Source organism: Magallana gigas, chromosome 1 (assembly GCF_963853765.1).
Source record: "Magallana gigas chromosome 1, xbMagGiga1.1, whole genome shotgun sequence".
NCBI classification, from domain to species: Eukaryota; Metazoa; Mollusca; class Bivalvia; order Ostreida; family Ostreidae; genus Magallana; species Magallana gigas.
The window spans coordinates 71,083,615-71,108,286 of NC_088853.1; the positions used below are offsets into that span (position 1 = coordinate 71,083,615).

The 24,672-nt window shown below is 36.5% G+C and overlaps 1 protein-coding gene across 6 annotated transcripts in view; it reads right to left on the reverse strand.

Moving 5' to 3' along the window:
* LOC105327130 (multiple epidermal growth factor-like domains protein 6) overlaps positions 1-20,969 on the reverse strand; it is a 148,754-nt gene extending 127,785 nt beyond the window's left edge. For 4 of the 6 annotated variants that reach the window (XM_066074346.1, XM_066074326.1, XM_066074315.1 and 1 more), the window contains exon 1: positions 20,759-20,968. In XM_066074346.1, the coding sequence (XP_065930418.1) occupies positions 20,759-20,846 (88 nt within the window). In that variant the 5' untranslated portion in view covers positions 20,847-20,968. Of the gene's footprint in view, positions 1-20,758 lie in introns of all 6 variants that reach the window. The other 2 variants (XM_066074341.1, XM_066074333.1) reach the window with 2 other exon arrangements.
* Positions 20,970-24,672: the final 3,703 nt, after the last annotated feature.

Sequence of the window (24,672 nt, forward strand, 5' to 3'; positions counted from 1 at the left end):
TTAATATAAAAAATGATACGATGAAACAGTATCTCCCTTAAAATGTTAATATAAGGAATATTTTAAATGTGAAATTGAGAACTATATTTTCACGCGTCGTTATCTGCGCATGACTGCCAACCGGATGTAAACACCTTCATTTGAAATGAAAGTTACAATTTGTAAATGTTGAACTTGCGAAAAATCCAGGAGTTTGTGTGACCGACTGCATGGACAGCTGATATGACATTTGGGACGAAACAGATGTGGCAGTGGTGGTTTCTACGGGAATAAGTTCATTTTGGATAGCAGGGCGAGGAACTACAGCATGTTGCGCATCGCACATGGTTGCTGACGAGGTTTGTGTCTTCAGTGAAGATAATGTCGTACTTAGGGCTCTTTTTTGAGAAGTTGAGACAGTCCTGCTGTAGGATCGTAATGAAGATTCGTTTCTGTGGCCTGATAAAAACATAATATGACGTGCTTCCCATCCCGAGTCATTAAGATGTTGAATAGTTGTGGCGCGGATGCAGTGTGGCGTGTACCTCTTTTCAACACCAGCATTTTTGCAAATTTCAGGTAAAAAATTCTGAAAGGTGCGTTTGGATAATGGCTTGGATGTGAACCAAACTGCTCTTTCTGAATTGGCCAGGGCAGCTTTATCATACTGGTTGAACAGTGATGTGGCATCAGAGGGGGTCTTTTCTAATAATAGTTTTAACATTTTAACCGGACAGCATTCTGTATCATCAGCATACATCCTCTTGTCGGATGGTGCTTCTGCACTTCTGATTCCACCTTGGAAATTTTTCTGCTGTGTGTCGTGTGATAAAGTTACGTATTCCCCATTTTCATCATTTTTAAATTCAAAAGACTTTAAGTTGAGTTGGTGGTGCAATTCCAGCCCCCTTGACAAGAAATGAATTGATGTGAGGAACCAAACAGCGTGTCTCAGAATGACTGGAGAAGAGGAGCCCTTTTTCAAGTAAGTGAACATTTTTTGAAGGTCAGCTGGTTCTATGATTTCTTTGTGATTTGTGGGGAGGGAAGTTCCGGACCTCATTCTTTCTTTCAACAAACCATCAAGTGCTCGATTAGCCATTTTAAATTCTTTGTCCCTCACTATGTCAATATTTCTATTGATATCTTGAAGATGGCGGTTTATAGCTCCTCTTATATTAATTAGAGAATTTTTATGATATACATCAGTGGAGGCATTTCCACCTGCTTTCTTTTGAGGAACCGCTTCACAATAAAATTTCATCAAGATTTCTCCAAGACTGACAGCTGACACTATATATGTGTCTAGGTATTCCCCATATGTTTCCATGTTCCAATCTAACAAGTGAGAAAAAAAACACCTTAGAATTTGTTAATCTAAATAATTTTTATCATTTCTAATTTTTCAAAATAAGATTTGCATTTTTTTTTTATTTATTTCCATTCATTCACTCACTCACTCATTATTTATTTATTTATTTCCATTCATTCACTCACTCATTATTTATTTATTTATTTATTTATTTATCCAATTAGCTTTTTAAAAGATGTAAAATTTATTTATTTATTTATTTATCCAATTAGCTTTTTAAAAGATGTAAATTATTACCTTGAAAAATTTTCATCCCCCACACTGTGTTTTTCTTTGTTGAGGATGACTGATGAGAGTCGTGATAATTTTTTAGCTGCTCCTCTGTTACATTTTTGAATCTTCTGTTTTTTATGTCTTCCACAGGGGTTTCTGGTTGGGGTAGTTCAGAATATGCAGGTTTTTTAACTTCTTTTTCCATTTTCTTCAATTCAGGAGCGGTTGGGTCAAAGCTATTTAACAGTTCCTCATCACTGTTAGAAATTTCCGTTGGAACCTCGTCGTTAGGATTCATTTGAAAGTTTCCAAATTCCCTCTCAGCTCCTGTGCATTCCATAGCGGCACGATCAAAGCAGACGATCAAAGAGTCAGAGACCCGGATATTGTACTATATTTACAGGACTATTTAATATTCAACAAAGATAATCATGAAATATTTTGTTTATTTATTTAACTAATTCAATAAAATAAATTGTTTACATGTTTTAAAAGTGTTTATTTCTTATGTGTATTGCCTACGATGGCAATAAAACAAAAATAGATTGCGGATTTCCCCTAAAAGTAGTGCAAGTTTGAAATATTACTACGCTTTCCGATTTAGAAAGAGTTATCTTTCCCTTTAGAAAGAGTTATCTTTCCTTGTACATCAAATTTTGTACAAATAAATATAAAAATCGAACACTTTAGTTTAGTATGGATATGTTTTTATTATACAATAATAAAAAACATTCGTAACTAAATAGAAATAAGTAAAAAAAATAGTAAAATTAATTGTATTGCATTTAATATTTTAGATGATTTATATGAACACTACATTATTTTGTTATTAAAAATATTGAATATATATACAAGTAAAAGGCGTTTATCAATTGTTGTGTAATCACAATGTGGGTATTTGGGGGGCAATTGCGCATACAGTCAGAGCAATTGCGATTTTAGAATAATAAATGTAGCTCCTCGGTATGGGCATATAGTGGGGAAGAACAATAGATATGCAAATATTAAACTTTAACCCCTCTTTGAGGCCCCACCCGACAACTGGGGATCACGATTTTCACAACTTTGAATCTACTCTCTCTGGAATGCTTCCACACAAGTGTCAGCTTTCCTGGCTGATTAGATTCTCAGAAGAAGATTTTTAAAGATCTACTTTATATATTACATGTACTAAATGAACTTTAACCCCCCCCCCCCATTAGAGCCCCATCCTACCCCCGGGGATCATACTTTTCACAACCTTGAATCTACACTCTCTGAGGATGCTTCCACATAAGTGTCAGCTTTCATGGCTGATTAGTTTCAGAGAAAAAGATGTTTAAATATTTACTCTATATGTTCCTATTTTAAGTTTCAACCCCCCATTGAGGCCCAACCCGACAACTGGGTATCACGATTTTCACAACTTTGAATCTACAATACCTGATGATGCTTCAACAAAAGTTTTAGCTTTCATGGCTGATAAGTTACTGAGAACATGATTTTCAAAGATTTATTTTTTATGTTTCGTTGTTAAACTTTAACCCCCATTGTAAGCTCATCCTACACCCGAAGGTCATACTTTTCACTACTTTGAATATGCTCTACCTAGGAACGCTTCCACAAAAGTTTCAGCATTCCTGGCTGATCGGTTTTTGAGAAGAAGATTTTCAAAGATTTACCTTACATATTCCTATGTTAAACTTCGACCCCTAATTGTGGCCCCACCTTACCTTCGGGCGTCATGATTTTTACAACTTTGATTCTATACTACCTAATTATGCTCTCACACATGTTCCAGTTTGACTGGCTAATTGGTTTTGGAAAAAAAAAAGATTTTTAAAGCTTAACTGTATATGTCCCTATGTTAAACTTTGACCACCAATTGTGGCCCAACCCAACCCCTGGGGATCACGATTTTTCATAACTATGAATCTACACTATCTGTGAATGCTTCCACACAAGTGTCAGCTTTCCTGGCTGATTGGTTTCTGAGAAAAAGATTTTTAAAGATCTACTTTATATATTATATGTACTATGTTGAACTTCAACCCCCCCCTCCCCCCATTAGAGCCCCATCCTACCTCTGGGGATCGTACTTTTCACTTTCACAACTTTGAATTTACACTCTCTGAGAATGCTTCCACACAAATGTCAGCTTTCATGGCTGATTAGTTTCTGAGAAGAATATTTTTAAATATTTACTCTATATGTTCCTATGTTGAACTTCAACCCCTTATTGAGGCCCAACCCGACAACTGGGGATCACGATTTTCACAACTTTGAATCTACACTATCTGAGAATGCTTCAACCAAAGTTTTACCTTTCATGGCTGATTAGTTTCTGAGAACAAAATTTTTAAAGATCTACTTTATATATTACTTTGTCAAACTTAACCCCTCCCCCCTATTGTAGCCCCATCCTACCCCCGGGGGTCATACTTTTCACAACTTTGAATCTGCACTCTCTGAGGATGCTTCCAAACAAGTGTCGGCTTTCATGGCTGATTAGTTTCTGAGAAAAAGATCTTTAAATATTTACTCTATATGTTCCAATATTAAACTTCAACCCCTCTTTGAGGCCCCACCCGACAACTGGGGATCACGATTTTCACAACTTCGAATCTACTCTCTCTGAGATTGCTTCCACGAAAGTGTCAGCTTTCATGGCTGAATAGTTTCTGAGAAAAAGATCTTTAAATATTTACTCTATATATTCCAATATTAAACTTTAACCCCTCTTTGAGGCCCCACCCGACAACTGGGGATCACGATTTTCACAACTTTGAATCTACTCTCTCTGGAATGCTTCCACACAAGTGTCAGCTTTCCTGGCTGATTAGATTCTCAGAAGAAGATTTTTAAAGATCTACTTTATATATTACATGTACTATATTGAACTTTAACCCCCCCCCCCCATTAGAGCCCCATCCTACCCCCGGGGATCATACTTTTCACAACCTTGAATCTACACTCTCTGAGGATGCTTCCACATAAGTGTCAGCTTTCATGGCTGATTAGTTTCTGAAAAAAAGATGTTTAAATATTTACTCTATATGTTCCTATTTTAAATTTCAACCCCCCATTGAGGCCCAACCCGACAACTGGGTATCACGATTTTCACAACTTTGAATCTACAATACCTGATGATGCTTCAACAAAAGTTTTAGCTTTCATGGCTGATAAGTTACTGAGAACATGATTTTCAAAGATTTATTTTTTATGTTTCGTTGTTTAACTTTAACCCCCATTGTAAGCTCATCCTACACCCGAAGGTCATACTTTTCACTACTTTGAATATGCTCTACCTAGGAACGCTTCCACAAAAGTTTCAGCATTCCTGGCTGATCGGTTTTTGAGTAGAAGATTTTCAAAGATTTACCTTACATATTCCTATGTTAAACTTCGACCCCTAATTGTGGCCCCACCTTACCTTCGGGCGTCATGATTTTTACAACTTTGATTCTATACTACCTAATTATGCTCTCACACATGTTTCAGTTTGACTGGCTAATTGGTTTTGGAAAAAAAAAAGATTTTTAAAGCTTAACTGTATATGTCCCTATGTTAAACTTTGACCACCAATTGTGGCCCCACCCAACCCCTGGGGATCACGATTTTTCATAACTATGAATCTACACTATATGTGAATGCTTCCACACAAGTGTCAGCTTTCCTGGCTGATTGGTTTCTGAGAAAAAGATTTTTAAAGATCTACTTTATATATTATATGTACTATGTTGAACTTCACCCCCCCCCCATTAGAGCCCCATCCTACCTCCGGGGATCGTACTTTTCACTTTCACAACTTTGAATTTACACTCTCTGAGAATGCTTCCACACAAATGTCAGCTTTCATGGCTGATTAGTTTCTGAGAAGAATATTTTTAAATATTTACTCTATATGTTCCTATGTTGAACTTCAACCCCTTATTGAGGCCCAACCCGACAACTGGGGATCACGATTTTCACAACTTTGAATCTACACTATCTGAGAATGCTTCAACCAAAGTTTTACCTTTCATGGCTGATTAGTTTCTGAGAACAAAATTTTTAAAGATCTACTTTATATATTACTTTGTCAAACTTAACCCCTCCCCCCTATTGTAGCCCCATCCTACCCCCGGGGGTCATACTTTTCACAACTTTGAATCTGCACTCTCTGAGGATGCTTCCAAACAAGTGTCGGCTTTCATGGCTGATTAGTTTCTGAGAAAAAGATCTTTAAATATTTACTCTATATGTTCCAATATTAAACTTCAACCCCTCTTTGAGGCCCCACCCGACAACTGGGGATCACGATTTTCACAACTTCGAATCTACTCTCTCTGAGATTGCTTCCACGAAAGTGTCAGCTTTCATGGCTGAATAGTTTCTGAGAAAAAGATCTTTAAATATTTACTCTATATATTCCAATATTAAACTTTAACCCCTCTTTGAGGCCCCACCCGACAACTGGGGATCACGATTTTCACAACTTTGAATCTACTCTCTCTGGAATGCTTCCACACAAGTGTCAGCTTTCCTGGCTGATTAGATTCTCAGAAGAAGATTTTTAAAGATCTACTTTATATATTACATGTACTATATTGAACTTTAACCCCCCCCCCCCATTAGAGCCCCATCCTACCCCCGGGGATCATACTTTTCACAACCTTGAATCTACACTCTCTGAGGATGCTTCCACATAAGTGTCAGCTTTCATGGCTGATTAGTTTCTGAAAAAAAGATGTTTAAATATTTACTCTATATGTTCCTATTTTAAATTTCAACCCCCCATTGAGGCCCAACCCGACAACTGGGTATCACGATTTTCACAACTTTGAATCTACAATACCTGATGATGCTTCAACAAAAGTTTTAGCTTTCATGGCTGATAAGTTACTGAGAACATGATTTTCAAAGATTTATTTTTTATGTTTCGTTGTTTAACTTTAACCCCCATTGTAAGCTCATCCTACACCCGAAGGTCATACTTTTCACTACTTTGAATATGCTCTACCTAGGAACGCTTCCACAAAAGTTTCAGCATTCCTGGCTGATCGGTTTTTGAGTAGAAGATTTTCAAAGATTTACCTTACATATTCCTATGTTAAACTTCGACCCCTAATTGTGGCCCCACCTTACCTTCGGGCGTCATGATTTTTACAACTTTGATTCTATACTACCTAATTATGCTCTCACACATGTTTCAGTTTGACTGGCTAATTGGTTTTGGAAAAAAAAAAGATTTTTAAAGCTTAACTGTATATGTCCCTATGTTAAACTTTGACCACCAATTGTGGCCCCACCCAACCCCTGGGGATCACGATTTTTCATAACTATGAATCTACACTATATGTGAATGCTTCCACACAAGTGTCAGCTTTCCTGGCTGATTGGTTTCTGAGAAAAAGATTTTTAAAGATCTACTTTATATATTATATGTACTATGTTGAACTTCACCCCCCCCCCCATTAGAGCCCCATCCTACCTCCGGGGATCGTACTTTTCACTTTCACAACTTTGAATTTACACTCTCTGAGAATGCTTCCACACAAATGTCAGCTTTCATGGCTGATTAGTTTCTGAGAAGAATATTTTTAAATATTTACTCTATATGTTCCTATGTTGAACTTCAACCCCTTATTGAGGCCCAACCCGACAACTGGGGATCACGATTTTCACAACTTTGAATCTACACTATCTGAGAATGCTTCAACCAAAGTTTTACCTTTCATGGCTGATTAGTTTCTGAGAACAAAATTTTTAAAGATCTACTTTATATATTACTTTGTCAAACTTAACCTCTCCCCCCTATTGTAGCCCCATCCTACCCCCGGGGGTCATACTTTTCACAACTTTGAATCTGCACTCTCTGAGGATGCTTCCAAACAAGTGTCGGCTTTCATGGCTGATTAGTTTCTGAGAAAAAGATCTTTAAATATTTACTCTATATGTTCCAATATTAAACTTCAACCCCTCTTTGAGGCCCCACCCGACAACTGGGGATCACGATTTTCACAACTTCGAATCTACTCTCTCTGAGATTGCTTCCACGAAAGTGTCAGCTTTCATGGCTGAATAGTTTCTGAGAAAAAGATCTTTAAATATTTACTCTATATATTCCAATATTAAACTTTAACCCCTCTTTGAGGCCCCACCCGACAACTGGGGATCACGATTTTCACAACTTTGAATCTACTCTCTCTGGAATGCTTCCACACAAGTGTCAGCTTTCCTGGCTGATTAGATTCTCAGAAGAAGATTTTTAAAGATCTACTTTATATATTACATGTACTATATTGAACTTTAACCCCCCCCCCCCATTAGAGCCCCATCCTACCCCCGGGGTCATACTTTTCACAACTTTGAATCTGCACTCTCTGAGGATGCTTCCACATAAGTGTCAGCTTTCATGGCTGATTAGTTTCTGAAAAAAAGATGTTTAAATATTTACTCTATATGTTCCTATTTTAAATTTCAACCCCCCATTGAGGCCCAACCCGACAACTGGGTATCACGATTTTCACAACTTTGAATCTACAATACCTGATGATGCTTCAACAAAAGTTTTAGCTTTCATGGCTGATAAGTTACTGAGAACATGATTTTCAAAGATTTATTTTTTATGTTTCGTTGTTTAACTTTAACCCCCATTGTAAGCTCATCCTACACCCGAAGGTCATACTTTTCACTACTTTGAATATGCTCTACCTAGGAACGCTTCCACAAAAGTTTCAGCATTCCTGGCTGATCGGTTTTTGAGTAGAAGATTTTCAAAGATTTACCTTACATATTCCTATGTTAAACTTCGACCCCTAATTGTGGCCCCACCTTACCTTCGGGCGTCATGATTTTTACAACTTTGATTCTATACTACCTAATTATGCTCTCACACATGTTTCAGTTTGACTGGCTAATTGGTTTTGGAAAAAAAAAAGATTTTTAAAGCTTAACTGTATATGTCCCTATGTTAAACTTTGACCACCAATTGTGGCCCCACCCAACCCCTGGGGATCACGATTTTTCATAACTATGAATCTACACTATATGTGAATGCTTCCACACAAGTGTCAGCTTTCCTGGCTGATTGGTTTCTGAGAAAAAGATTTTTAAAGATCTACTTTATATATTATATGTACTATGTTGAACTTCACCCCCCCCCCCCATTAGAGCCCCATCCTACCTCCGGGGATCGTACTTTTCACTTTCACAACTTTGAATTTACACTCTCTGAGAATGCTTCCACACAAATGTCAGCTTTCATGGCTGATTAGTTTCTGAGAAGAATATTTTTAAATATTTACTCTATATGTTCCTATGTTGAACTTCAACCCCTTATTGAGGCCCAACCCGACAACTGGGGATCACGATTTTCACAACTTTGAATCTACACTATCTGAGAATGCCTCAACCAAAGTTTTACCTTTCATGGCTGATAAGTTTCTGAGAACAAAATTTTTAAAGATCTACTCTATATATTACTTTGTCAAACTTAACCCCCCCCCCTATTGTAGCCCCATCCTACCCCCGGGGGTCATACTTTTCACAACTTTGAATCTGCACTCTCTGAGGATGCTTCCAAACAAGTGTCGGCTTTCATGGCTGATTAGTTTCTGAGAAAAAGATCTTTAAATATTTACTCTATATGTTCCAATATTAAACTTCAACCCCTCTTTGAGGCCCCACCCGACAACTGGGGATCACGGTTTTCACAACTTCGAATCTACTCTCTCTGAGATTGCTTCCACGAAAGTGTCAGCTTTCATGGCTGAATAGTTTCTGAGAAAAAGATCTTTAAATATTTACTCTATATATTCCAATATTAAACTTCAACCCCTCTTTGAGGCCCCACCCGACAACTGGGGTTCACGATTTTCACAACTTTGAATCTACTCTCTCTGGAATGCTTCCACACAAGTGTCAGCTTTCCTGGCTGATTAGATTCTCAGAAGAAGATTTTTAAAGATCTACTTTATATATTACATGTACTATATTGAACTTTAACCCCCCCCCCCCCATTAGAGCCCCATCCTACCCCCGGGGATCATACTTTTCACAACCTTGAATCTACACTCTCTGAGGATGCTTCCACATAAGTGTCAGCTTTCATGGCTGATTAGTTTCTGAGAAAAAGATGTTTAAATATTTACTCTGTATGTTCCTATTTTAAATTTCAACCCCCCATTGAGGCCCAACCCGACAACTGGGTATCACGATTTTCACAACTTTGAATCTACAATACCTGATGATGCTTCAACAAAAGTTTTAGCTTTCATGGCTGATAAGTTACTGAGAACATGATTTTCAAAGATTTATTTTTTATGTTTCGTTGTTTAACTTTAACCCCCATTGTAAGCTCATCCTACACCCGAAGGTCATACTTTTCACTACTTTGAATATGCTCTACCTAGGAACGCTTCCACAAAAGTTTCAGCATTCCTGGCTGATCGGTTTTTGAGTAGAAGATTTTCAAAGATTTACCTTACATATTCCTATGTTAAACTTCGACCCCTAATTGTGGCCCCACCTTACCTTCGGGCGTCATGATTTTTACAACTTTGATTCTATACTACCTAATTATGCTCTCACACATGTTTCAGTTTGACTGGCTAATTGGTTTTGGAAAAAAAAAAGATTTTTAAAGCTTAACTGTATATGTCCCTATGTTAAACTTTGACCACCAATTGTGGCCCCACCCAACCCCTGGGGATCACGATTTTTCATAACTATGAATCTACACTATATGTGAATGCTTCCACACAAGTGTCAGCTTTCCTGGCTGATTGGTTTCTGAGAAAAAGATTTTTAAAGATCTACTTTATATATTATATGTACTATGTTGAACTTCACCCCCCCCCCATTAGAGCCCCATCCTACCTCCGGGGATCGTACTTTTCACTTTCACAACTTTGAATTTACACTCTCTGAGAATGCTTCCACACAAATGTCAGCTTTCATGGCTGATTAGTTTCTGAGAAGAATATTTTTAAATATTTACTCTATATGTTCCTATGTTGAACTTCAACCCCTTATTGAGGCCCAACCCGACAACTGGGGATCACGATTTTCACAACTTTGAATCTACACTATCTGAGAATGCCTCAACCAAAGTTTTACCTTTCATGGCTGATAAGTTTCTGAGAACAAAATTTTTAAAGATCTACTCTATATATTACTTTGTCAAACTTAACCCCTCCCCCCCTATTGTAGCCCCATCCTACCCCCGGGGGTCATACTTTTCACAACTTTGAATCTGCACTCTCTGAGGATGCTTCCAAACAAGTGTCGGCTTTCATGGCTGATTAGTTTCTGAGAAAAAGATCTTTAAATATTTACTCTATATGTTCCAATATTAAACTTCAACCCCTCTTTGAGGCCCCACCCGACAACTGGGGATCACGGTTTTCACAACTTCGAATCTACTCTCTCTGAGATTGCTTCCACGAAAGTGTCAGCTTTCATGGCTGAATAGTTTCTGAGAAAAAGATCTTTAAATATTTACTCTATATATTCCAATATTAAACTTCAACACCTCTTTGAGGCCCCACCCGACAACTGGGGTTCACGATTTTCACAACTTTGAATCTACTCTCTCTGGAATGCTTCCACACAAGTGTCAGCTTTCCTGGCTGATTGGTTTCTGAGAAAAAGATTTTTAAAGATCTACTTTATATATTATATGTACTATGTTGAACTTCACCCCCCCCCCCCCATTAGAGCCCCATCCTACCTCCGGGGATCGTACTTTTCACTTTCACAACTTTGAATTTACACTCTCTGAGAATGCTTCCACACAAATGTCAGCTTTCATGGCTGATTAGTTTCTGAGAAGAATATTTTTAAATATTTACTCTATATGTTCCTATGTTGAACTTCAACCCCTTATTGAGGCCCAACCCGACAACTGGGGATCACGATTTTCACAACTTTGAATCTACACTATCTGAGAATGCCTCAACCAAAGTTTTACCTTTCATGGCTGATAAGTTTCTGAGAACAAAATTTTTAAAGATCTACTCTATATATTACTTTGTCAAACTTAACCCCCCCCCCTATTGTAGCCCCATCCTACCCCCGGGGGTCATACTTTTCACAACTTTGAATCTGCACTCTCTGAGGATGCTTCCAAACAAGTGTCGGCTTTCATGGCTGATTAGTTTCTGAGAAAAAGATCTTTAAATATTTACTCTATATGTTCCAATATTAAACTTCAACCCCTCTTTGAGGCCCCACCCGACAACTGGGGATCACGGTTTTCACAACTTCGAATCTACTCTCTCTGAGATTGCTTCCACGAAAGTGTCAGCTTTCATGGCTGAATAGTTTCTGAGAAAAAGATCTTTAAATATTTACTCTATATATTCCAATATTAAACTTCAACCCCTCTTTGAGGCCCCACCCGACAACTGGGGTTCACGATTTTCACAACTTTGAATCTACTCTCTCTGGAATGCTTCCACACAAGTGTCAGCTTTCCTGGCTGATTAGATTCTCAGAAGAAGATTTTTAAAGATCTACTTTATATATTACATGTACTATATTGAACTTTAACCCCCCCCCCCATTAGAGCCCCATCCTACCCCCGGGGATCATACTTTTCACAACCTTGAATCTACACTCTCTGAGGATGCTTCCACATAAGTGTCAGCTTTCATGGCTGATTAGTTTCTGAGAAAAAGATGTTTAAATATTTACTCTATATGTTCCTATTTTAAATTTCAACCCCCCATTGAGGCCCAACCCGACAACTGGGTATCACGATTTTCACAACTTTGAATCTACAATACCTGATGATGCTTCAACAAAAGTTTTAGCTTTCATGGCTGATAAGTTACTGAGAACATGATTTTCAAAGATTTATTTTTTATGTTTCGTTGTTTAACTTTAACCCCCATTGTAAGCTCATCCTACACCCGAAGGTCATACTTTTCACTACTTTGAATATGCTCTACCTAGGAACGCTTCCACAAAAGTTTCAGCATTCCTGGCTGATCGGTTTTTGAGTAGAAGATTTTCAAAGATTTACCTTACATATTCCTATGTTAAACTTCGACCCCTAATTGTGGCCCCACCTTACCTTCGGGCGTCATGATTTTTACAACTTTGATTCTATACTACCTAATTATGCTCTCACACATGTTTCAGTTTGACTGGCTAATTGGTTTTGGAAAAAAAAAAGATTTTTAAAGCTTAACTGTATATGTCCCTATGTTAAACTTTGACCACCAATTGTGGCCCCACCCAACCCCTGGGGATCACGATTTTTCATAACTATGAATCTACACTATATGTGAATGCTTCCACACAAGTGTCAGCTTTCCTGGCTGATTGGTTTCTGAGAAAAAGATTTTTAAAGATCTACTTTATATATTATATGTACTATGTTGAACTTCACCCCCCCCCCCCCCATTAGAGCCCCATCCTACCTCCGGGGATCGTACTTTTCACTTTCACAACTTTGAATTTACACTCTCTGAGAATGCTTCCACACAAATGTCAGCTTTCATGGCTGATTAGTTTCTGAGAAGAATATTTTTAAATATTTACTCTATATGTTCCTATGTTGAACTTCAACCCCTTATTGAGGCCCAACCCGACAACTGGGGATCACGATTTTCACAACTTTAAATCTACACTATCTGAGAATGCCTCAACCAAAGTTTTACCTTTCATGGCTGATAAGTTTCTGAGAACAAAATTTTTAAAGATCTACTCTATATATTACTTTGTCAAACTTAACCCCCCCCCACCCCTATTGTAGCCCCATCCTACCCCCGGGGGTCATACTTTTCACAACTTTGAATCTGCACTCTCTGAGGATGCTTCCAAACAAGTGTCGGCTTTCATGGCTGATTAGTTTCTGAGAAAAAGATCTTTAAATATTTACTCTATATGTTCCAATATTAAACTTCAACCCCTCTTTGAGGCCCCACCCGACAACTGGGGATCACGGTTTTCACAACTTCGAATCTACTCTCTCTGAGATTGCTTCCACGAAAGTGTCAGCTTTCATGGCTGAATAGTTTCTGAGAAAAAGATCTTTAAATATTTACTCTATATATTCCAATATTAAACTTCAACCCCTCTTTGAGGCCCCACCCGACAACTGGGGTTCACGATTTTCACAACTTTGAATCTACTCTCTCTGGAATGCTTCCACACAAGTGTCAGCTTTCCTGGCTGATTAGATTCTCAGAAGAAGATTTTTAAAGATCTACTTTATATATTACATGTACTATATTGAACTTTAACCCCCCCCCCCCCTATTGTAGCCCCATCCTACCCCCGGGGTCATACTTTTCACAACTTTGAATCTGCACTCTCTGAGGATGCTTCCACATAAGTGTCAGCTTTCATGGCTGATTAGTTTCTGAGAAAAAGATGTTTAAATATTTACTCTATATGTTCCTATTTTAAATTTCAACCCCCCATTGAGGCCCAACCCGACAACTGGGTATCACGATTTTCACAACTTTGAATCTACAATACCTGATGATGCTTCAACAAAAGTTTTAGCTTTCATGGCTGATAAGTTACTGAGAACATGATTTTCAAAGATTTATTTTTTATGTTTCGTTGTTTAACTTTAACCCCCATTGTAAGCTCATCCTACACCCGAAGGTCATACTTTTCACTACTTTGAATATGCTCTACCTAGGAACGCTTCCACAAAAGTTTCAGCATTCCTGGCTGATCGGTTTTTGAGTAGAAGATTTTCAAAGATTTACCTTACATATTCCTATGTTAAACTTCGACCCCTAATTGTGGCCCCACCTTACCTTCGGGCGTCATGATTTTTACAACTTTGATTCTATACTACCTAATTATGCTCTCACACATGTTTCAGTTTGACTGGCTAATTGGTTTTGGAAAAAAAAAAGATTTTTAAAGCTTAACTGTATATGTCCCTATGTTAAACTTTGACCACCAATTGTGGCCCCACCCAACCCCTGGGGATCACGATTTTTCATAACTATGAATCTACACTATATGTGAATGCTTCCACACAAGTGTCAGCTTTCCTGGCTGATTGGTTTCTGAGAAAAAGATTTTTAAAGATCTACTTTATATATTATATGTACTATGTTGAACTTCACCCCCCCCCCATTAGAGCCCCATCCTACCTCCGGGGATCGTACTTTTCACTTTCACAACTTTGAATTTACACTCTCTGAGAATGCTTCCACACAAATGTCAGCTTTCATGGCTGATTAGTTTCTGAGAAGAATATTTTTAAATATTTACTCTATATGTTCCTATGTTGAACTTCAACCCCTTATTGAGGCCCAACCCGACAACTGGGGATCACGATTTTCACAACTTTGAATCTACACTATCTGAGAATGCCTCAACCAAAGTTTTACCTTTCATGGCTGATAAGTTTCTGAGAACAAAATTTTTAAAGATCTACTTTATATATTACTTTGTCAAACTTAACCCCTCCCCCCCCCTATTGTAGCCCCATCCTACCCCCGGGGTCATACTTTTCACAACTTTGAATCTGCACTCTCTGAGGATGCTTCCAAACAAGTGTCGGCTTTCATGGCTGATTAGTTTCTGAGAAAAAGATCTTTAAATATTTACTCTATATGTTCCAATATTAAACTTCAACCCCTCTTTGAGGCCCCACCCGACAACTGGGGATCACGATTTTCACAACTTCGAATCTACTCTCTCTGAGATTGCTTCCACGAAAGTGTCAGCTTTCATGGCTGAATAGTTTCTGAGAAAAAGATCTTTAAATATTTACTCTATATATTCCAATATTAAACTTCACCCCCTCTTTGAGGCCCCACCCGACAACTGGGGATCACGATTTTCACAACTTTGAATCTACTCTCTCTGGAATGCTTCCACACAAGTGTCAGCTTTCCTGGCTGATTAGATTCTCAGAAGAAGATTTTTAAAGATCTACTTTATATATTACATGTACTATATTGAACTTTAACCCCCCCCCCCCCCCCATTAGAGCCCCATCCTACCCCCGGGGATCATACTTTTCACAACCTTGAATCTACACTCTCTGAGGATGCTTCCACATAAGTGTCAGCTTTCATGGCTGATTAGTTTCTGAGAAAAAGATGTTTAAATATTTACTCTATATGTTCCTATTTTAAATTTCAACCCCCCATTGAGGCCCAACCCGACAACTGGGTATCACGATTTTCACAACTTTGAATCTACAATACCTGATGATGCTTCAACAAAAGTTTTAGCTTTCATGGCTGATAAGTTACTGAGAACATGATTTTCAAAGATTTATTTTTTATGTTTCTTTGTTAAACTTTAACCCCCATTGTAAGCTCATCCTACACCCGAAGGTCATACTTTTCACTACTTTGAATATGCTCTACCTAGGAACGCTTCCACAAGAAGTTTCAGCATTCCTGGCTGATCGGTTTTTGAGAAGAAGATTTTCAAAGATTTACCTTACATATTCCCATATTAAACTTCGACCCCTAATTGTGGCCCCACCTTACCTCCGGGCGTCATGATTTCTACAACTGTGATTCTATACTACTTAATTATGCTCTCACACATGTTTCAGTTTGACTGGCTAATTAATTTTGGAAAAAAAAAAGATTTTTAAAGCTTAACTGTATATGTCCCTATGTTAAACTTTGACCACCAATTGTGGCCCCACCCAACCCCTGGGGATCACGATTTTTCATAACTATGAATCTACACTTTCTGTGAATGCTTCCACACAAGTGTCAGCTTTCCTGGCTGATTGGTTTCTGAAAAGAAGATTTTTAAAGATCTACTTTATATATTACTATGTTAAACTTCACCCCCCCCCCCTTTGTACCCCCATCCTACCCCCGAGGGTCATACTTTTCAGATTTTTGAATTTACACTCTCTGAGGATTCTTCCACACAAGTTTCACCTTTCATGGCTGATTAGTTTCTGAGAAAAATATTTATTAAGGCCCCACCCGACAACTGGGGATCTCGATTTTCACAACTTTGAATCTACACCATCTGTGAATGCTTCCACACAAGTGTCAGCTTTCCTGGCTGATTATTTTCTGAGAAAAAGATTTTTAAAGATCTACTTTATATATTACATGTACTATATTGAACTTCAACCCCGCCCCCCCATTAAAGCCCCATCCTACCCCCGGGGATCATACTTTTCACAACTTTGAATCTACACTCTCTGAGGGTACTTCCACATAAGTGTCAGCTTTCATGGCTGATTAGTTTCTAAGATAAAGATGTTTAATTATTTTCTCTATATGTTCCTATTTTAAATTTCAACCCCCCATTGAGGCCCAACCCGACAACTGGGTATCACGATTTTCACAACTTTGAATCTACAATACCTGATGATGCTTCAACAAAAGTTTTAGCTTTCCTGGCTGATTAGTTTCTGAGAACAAGATTTTCAAAGATTTATTTTATGTTTCTTTGTTAAACTTTGACCCCCATTGTAAGCTCATCCTACACCCGAGGGTCATGATTTTCGCGACTTTGAATATCCTCTACCTAAGAAAGCTTCCACACATGTTTCAGCATTCCTGTCTGATCAGTTTCTGAGAAGAAGATTTTTAAAGATTTACCTTACATATTCCTATGTTAAATTTCTACCCCTAAGTGTGGCCCCACCCTACCCTCGGGCGTCATGATTTTTACAACTTTGGTTCTATACTACCTAATAATGCTGCTACACAAGTTTCCATTTTACTGGCTGATTGGTTTATGAGAAAAAGATTTATTAAGGTTAACTGAATATGTTCTTATGTTAAACTTCGACCCCCCATTGTGGCCCCACCCGACCCCTGGGGATCACGATTTTCACAACTTTGCATCTACACTCTCTGTGAATGCTTCCACTCAAAAGTCAGCTTTCCTGACTGTTTAGTTTCTGAGAAAAAGATTTTTAAAGATTTACTTTATATATGACATGTACTATGTTGAACTTCAACCCCCTCATTGTAGCCCCATCCTACCCCTGGGGATCATACTTTTCACAACTTTGAATCTACACTCTCTGAGGATGCTTCCACACAAGTTTCATCTTTCATGGCTGTTATTTTTAAGAAGAAGATTTTTAAAGTTTTACTCTATATGTTCCTATGTTAAAATATGATCAACATTCTGGATTCACCCAATCTCTTGGGGTCATGAATTTCACAACTTTGAATTTACACTCCCTGAGAATGCTTCCACACAAGTTCCAGCTTTCCTGGCTAAATAGTTTCTGAGAAGAAGATTTTTAAAGATTTACTCTATATATATTCCTATGTTCAACTTCAACCCCAATTATTCAACCGCCCTACCGCCAGAGGTCATCATTTTCACAACTTTGAATCTACCATCTCTGAGGATGCTTCCACACAAGTGTCAGCTTTCATGGCTGATTAGTTTCTGAGAAGAAGATTTTTAAATATTTACTTTATATATTACTATGTTAAACTTCACCCCCCCCCCCCATTGTAGCCCATCCTACCCCTGAGTGTCATAATTTTTACAACTTTGAATTTACACTCTCTAAGGTTGCTTCCACACAAGTGTCAGCTTTCATGGCTGATTAGTTTCTGAGAAGATTTTTAAATATTTACTCTATATGTTCCTATGTTGAACTTCAACCCATCATTGAGGCCCCAGCCGACAACTTGGGATCAATATTTTCACAACTTTGAATCTACACTACCTGAGGATGCTTCAACAAAAGTTTTAGCTTTCCTGGCTTATTAGTTTCTGAGAACAAGATTTTTAAAGATTTACTCTATATATTCGTATGTTTTACTTTGACCTCCCGTTGTGGCCCCATCCTACCCCCCAGGGTCATGATTTTCACAAATTGGAATCTACACTACCTAGATAAGCTTCAACACAAGTTTCAGCTATCTTGGATGATTAGTTTCTGAGAAGAAGATTTTTAAAGATTTATTCTATATGTTCCCATGTTAAACCCCCTAATATGGCCCCACTGGGCCTGGGGTTCACGATTTTCACAACTTTAAATCTACACAACCTGAGGATAATTCCACACAAGTTTCAGATTTCCTGGCTGATTAGTTTCTTAGAAAACGATTTTTAAAGATTAACTCTATATATTCCTTATTAAAACTTTGATTCCCCCATTATGGTCACTCCCTATCCCTTGGGATCATGATTTTCAAAACTTTGAATATATACACTACCTGAGGATGTTTCAACAAAAGTTTCAGTTTTCTTGGCTGAATCGTTTCTGAGAACCAGATTTTTAAAGATTTACTTATATTATATATATTCCTTTGTTAAACTTCAACCCCCATTTGTGGCCGCACCCTACTTCCGGGGTCATGATTTTCGCAATTTTGAATCTACACTACCTAAGAATACTTTCACCAAAGTTTTACCTTTTATGGATCATTAGTTTCTTAGAAAAAGATCTTCAAAGTTTTATTTTATGTTTCTTTGTTAAACTTTGACCCCCCATTGTGGGCTCACCTTACCCCTCAGGGTCATGCATTTTACAATTTTGAATTGACTTTCCTGGCTGATCAGCTCGAGAAGAAGCTTTAAAAGATTTCCTTACACATTCCTATGTTAAACTTCGACCCCCAATTGTTGCCCTACCCTAGCCTCGGGGGTCATGATTTTCACAACTTTGAATCTACTCTACCTAACAATGCTTCCAAACAAGGTTCAGGTTTCCTGCCTGATTGGTTCTGAGAAGAAGGTTTTTAAAGATTAACTCTACATATTCCTATGTTAAACTACGACCCCCAATTGTGGCCCCACCCTACCCTCGATGGTCATGATTTTTACAACTGTAAATCTACACTCTCTGAGGATGCTTCCTGGGTGATTGGTTTCTGAGAAGAAGATTCTTAAAGATTTATTTTATATGTTCAGATGTTAAATTTTGATCCCCCATTGTGGCCCCACCCGACCCCTGGGGACCACGATTTTCACATCTATGAATCTACACTATCTGAGGATGCTCCAACACAAGTTTCAGTTTTCCTGGCTGATTAGTTTCTGAGAAGAAGTTTTTAAACGATTAGCTCTATTTATTCCTATTTTAACTTTACCCCCCTCCCCCCCCCCCCATTGTGGCCACATCCTACCCCTTGAGGTCATGATTTTTATAACTTTGAATCTACACTTCCTGTAGATGCTTCCACACAAGCGTCAGCCTTTCTTCCTGATTAGTTTCTGAGAAGAATTTTAAAGATTTACTTTATATATTCCTATGTTGAACTTCAACCCCTCATTGTGGCCCCACCCTACATCTGGGGATCATGATTTTCACAACTGTGAATCTCCACTCGCTGAGAATGCTTTCACACAAGTTTCATTGTTCCTGGCTGATTAGTTTCTGAGAAAAATATTTTTAAAGATTTAATCTATATATTCCTATGTTTAACTTTGACCCCCCCCCCCCCAATGTGGCCCAACTCTTCCCCCGAGGGTCATGATTTTCACAAATTTAAATTTGTGCTACCTGCATGGTACCTTCGTGGATGTTTCCACACAAGTTTCAGTTTTCCTGGTTTTATGGTTCCTGAGAAGAAGATTTTTGAAAATTTCTCGAAAATGTTCATAAATTCCTTATCATCTCCATTTGCAAAAAGGTGTGGTCCTTAATTGTTACATTTTTGAATTTCCTTAGGCTAAGGATGCTTTGTGCCCAGTGTCGTTGAAAATGGCGCAGTGGTTTCTGAGATGATGTTGAAAATGTGAAAATTTTACAGACAGACAGACAGACGGACAGCTGGACAGACAGACAAACGACAGACAAAATGTGATCAGAATAGCTCACTTGAGTTTTCAGCTCAGGTGAGCTAAAAAAATCGAACTGATGTCCCTGTCATTAAACACCATAGTAAACTGGCCAACATTTGTCGAGTCATAGCTCCCTATAACTCGTGATGGCTCGTAGCTTTAAGTCCTGACAGTGTGACCGTGACTTAGATATTTACTCCAACACATGATAGTCAACTCTTTCATGCATTATTGTAAACAAGTATCTTAGAGACTGCGACTATCGGAATCATATAACCCAATACCTTACATTACTGGACAATAGTAGTCCTAGCACTTTTCATCATCGTTCTGTTTTTGAACCATTTTGACAACAAAATTTGTAAATCATTGGTCTATACAAGTTTACAGTGGATCCAATTATTTCACATGTGAAACACTTAGTCTAATTAAGTATAATTACGTGCACTTGTGTTGATGTGCATTTACGTTATTATTGTTAAAATGAGTTTGTGCTTTAAATTTACTTACCATACGCCGCCTGGAAGACTGCAAGCAGACAGAACCACACAGTGACGACATCAAAGTGATACACAGAGTGTCCGAATATGGACACCATGGTAGTGTCTTGTCGATCTGGTCAAATAAGATTACTCTATGAGTATAGACATGGTCACTCAACAGAAAAAGTAGTAATAGGAAGGTTAAAACGGGAAGGCGTTGTGAATTTAAGACGTAGAGAAGGCGCAGACTCCATGGTCACGTGACAAGGAAGTTAAACATGAAGTAAAGAGAGCTTATTATAATATTCATCGACTAGCATACAACAAAGAAAACCTCGATTGTTTGAGATGCAATAGAAATACAGTTCTATTTAATCTTAATTTCATATTAGATGAATACATATATCCATATATCATGACTATGATTTTATTTTCTTTATTTCAAAGAGGCATGGTCACAATTTTAGTTAATAATATCTTGTTTTCGATTTTAATGTTTACAATGCTTCAGAAGGACATTTTTAATGTTATTGCCATTCAATGAGTTGTAAGCAAATTACAGAGATTACAATTCTTTGCCAAGTAAACAAAGCTGCTGTTTACATTTTGAATGTTGAAGTGAAAATTTCAGGTTTAGACCTAAAATGAATGTGTAAAATTTTAGGAACTGTTTAGTTATGCTTAACATGAAAATCAAATACAGATCAGCTTGAAAAATATTTTAAATTGGTATATTGAACCTCTGAAAACAAAAACAGGGCACAAGCCTTGTTAATATAACAAAGAATTGTGAGCCATGTATCTTGCTAATAACTCAAAGACTAAATTTTAACTTTCTTTTTATCATTAGAAATGCATTCCTAAAGCATTGTAAAAAATACAAAAAGAAAAACAGAAATTGACCAAAATCGTGGCCATGCCCTTTTAAGTACTTATTAAATGAATAAATAACTGTATAAATAAATAATGTTCTTTTTATATAGAGGCATCCGGCAGGAATCTTGAGACTTGACAAAAACAGACGATGCAAGTGAAATAATAAGATGATTAACAAAAGACTACTATTTCCATGATAGCTCAAAAAAAGGAATGGATGGTATGCGAATGATAAAACCAAAAAATCACCCATTAGTCCTACTATGTCCTCTCCCCAACTGCTCTGATAAGCACTCAAATAAGGGAAAGTAAGTTTTCAAAAATAAGAAAGTTTGTTCTGTGTTTTGATAAAATGTATTTTCATTCATTCAACTTTTTCTTACAATATCGTCGACACGTTTCAATTTAATACAATTATACATATTGGTCAGAGGTAACATAGTTTAGATGGATTTATATAATGTATATTAATTTAATTAATTTATATAATGTGCCATATTTTATTCTGAATAAATTAGCTAAAATTGTACTCAATAACTTTCATATGTGTCTGTAATAGCGGTAAACACAAATTACGAACGCATTATTACATCATTAAAATGCTATGGTCAAAACACTTGTCGTGGCATGTAATAATATACAAGAAATGTATAATATATAGATCTGTATACACAATAAATGTACATAAAATCGATTAAAAGTAAAATAAACAATAAAATATTTCATTTTGTGTTTCATGCTGTTTAAGATTTAGCTAAATTTGCAGAAAAAAAAACTATTAAGGCAGCAGTTATAAACGTTTGTTTGTTTTTTTTTGTTTTTTTTTTTGGGGGGGGGGGGTATTTTTTGTACGGCTACACACCTCTTAATTCCCTGTTTGGGAAAAAGTAAATATGAATTAGTAACATTATAACCAAGAAAAATATATTTAATATAAATTTATAAATGCATGTCATATTTGTATACCCGCTGCGCACTCTTAGAATACCAAACTATTTCCTTTCGACATTGAGGAACTATTTCTTTCTATACGTAACTTCTAATATACATATACGTCTAGTCTACGAAAACATAGCATAACTTATGATATATCTAATGTTTATCATTTATGGTGAGATAAATGTACAAGAATATTACTTTAATTTTTGCACTCAAACAAAGTAAGATGGAAAGTTTTTTTTATAATAGATTCATGTGATTTATTATCTGAACAAATTGTTCTTGTAAATAAACCCACATACTGACACATAGACAGTGTACAGCTGTTTAATCTTTGTTAAAATGTATATAATAACACGTTATTTATTAGTATTTGGGACTTTTAATACAGGCATTGGTTCTTGGGTATATAAATATTGATTTACAAACTAAAGTCTTCAGCTTTCTTCTTCCTCCGCTTAACCACTATAACAATTGGGTTATTGAATAAAGAGGCCTGCATGTTCAGATAAGTACGTATAAGGAAATAAACACAGCGCATGGATCCCTTAGAAGCCGCATGCAAACACTGTACGCATTATTATTTAAGCAGAAAAGTTATTTTTTTCTTATAGTTTCTAATGAAAATTTTAGTGACTGTGTCGCCCAAAAATTGTGTGTAGACATGGTATAGGATGGTATTTGAAAAAAAAAAATAAACATGTTTAGAGTGCGTCAGTTTGGGACCAAGTCGAGTCATCTTTTTTGAAAATAAATCAAGTCGGTTTTAAGAATACATCATTGAAATGAAATTAAGGATGAAAGAGATGTAATAAACAATAAATATAGAAATTAAATGTCAGACTTTATGTTGAGAATAAAGGTACATCTGCTCATAAATGTAAAGACAAACAAAATACGTTGAATAAAAGATGAAATGATACAATGTAAGGTTTTGTATATATATATATATATATATATATATATATATATATATATATATATATATATATATATATATATATATATATATATATATATATATATATATATATATATATATATATATATATAAAGTATTGTACTTTTGATGAATGATAATAGTTTTGGTTCAAAATTGAATTGTTCTTGCCTCAGATTTGGGTACACTAGTTAATCGTCGCATGAACTTCATATTTCATCATTTCTAATGAAGATTGTTCTTCTTTTTAATATGATTCATAATATTAGCTAACGACTTAAAAAAAATTAAAAATCAAAAAGTGTATTTCGTTAACAATATGTGTTTTTCTTTGTTTTAGATATTGGATAGCGAATCATTCACAGCAGCTAGATCTATTTAACTTGTCGACAATGTCTTTTTCATAACAATGTTTTATGTATATGTTACGCATTAAACTGATGTAAAACCACATGGTTAACTCCATATAGAATACAATTTGAACATATTATCAGTATTATATTATGTTATATTGTTCCACCAATATATAATTCATGCGTTATGATTTGAATGTATTTCATTATGCTGTCCCTGTCAGGTATTCTCCGTGTAACACCATGATGACGTCATTACGTGGTCTTGTTTACTGGTGGTATCCCTCGCTTTAAAACTCTATTAATTGTAAATTTAAATGTTCAAGGTAGTAGTGTGAAGTTGTCCAAATGACAAGAAAATAGCTTTTCCTTTATGCAAAAAAGTTACAAAGCTAAAACAAAGTCAGCTTATTTTAAAAAAAAAATGTTTGTACAATTACATAAAGAAGGGCAAATCATAGCACTGGTACTTTGTTGAGATTTTTAATTTAACAACTTATGGTATAGTTCTCTATCTGGCAATGAATAACAAATATAACTCTCTTTTTATGATGAATGTGGTTATTGCTTTGGAAAATTTCACTGATTATTAATTGAATGATTTACTTTATTAGAATAATTCATTGATTAGTAATGTTGTTTTTTTTATGAAATGTGTATCGAAGAGTGACACATCCCTTGTAAAACATTACGTGGTTGATGGGAAAATACCATGCAAAATCTTTACAAGAACAGCATTGTGCAGTTTCCCTGTAACTCACCGACATGTGTTTAAAAATAAACTGTACAAGCTATGAAGCTTTTGAATGTTGCTTTTATTCAATTGCAGTGTGG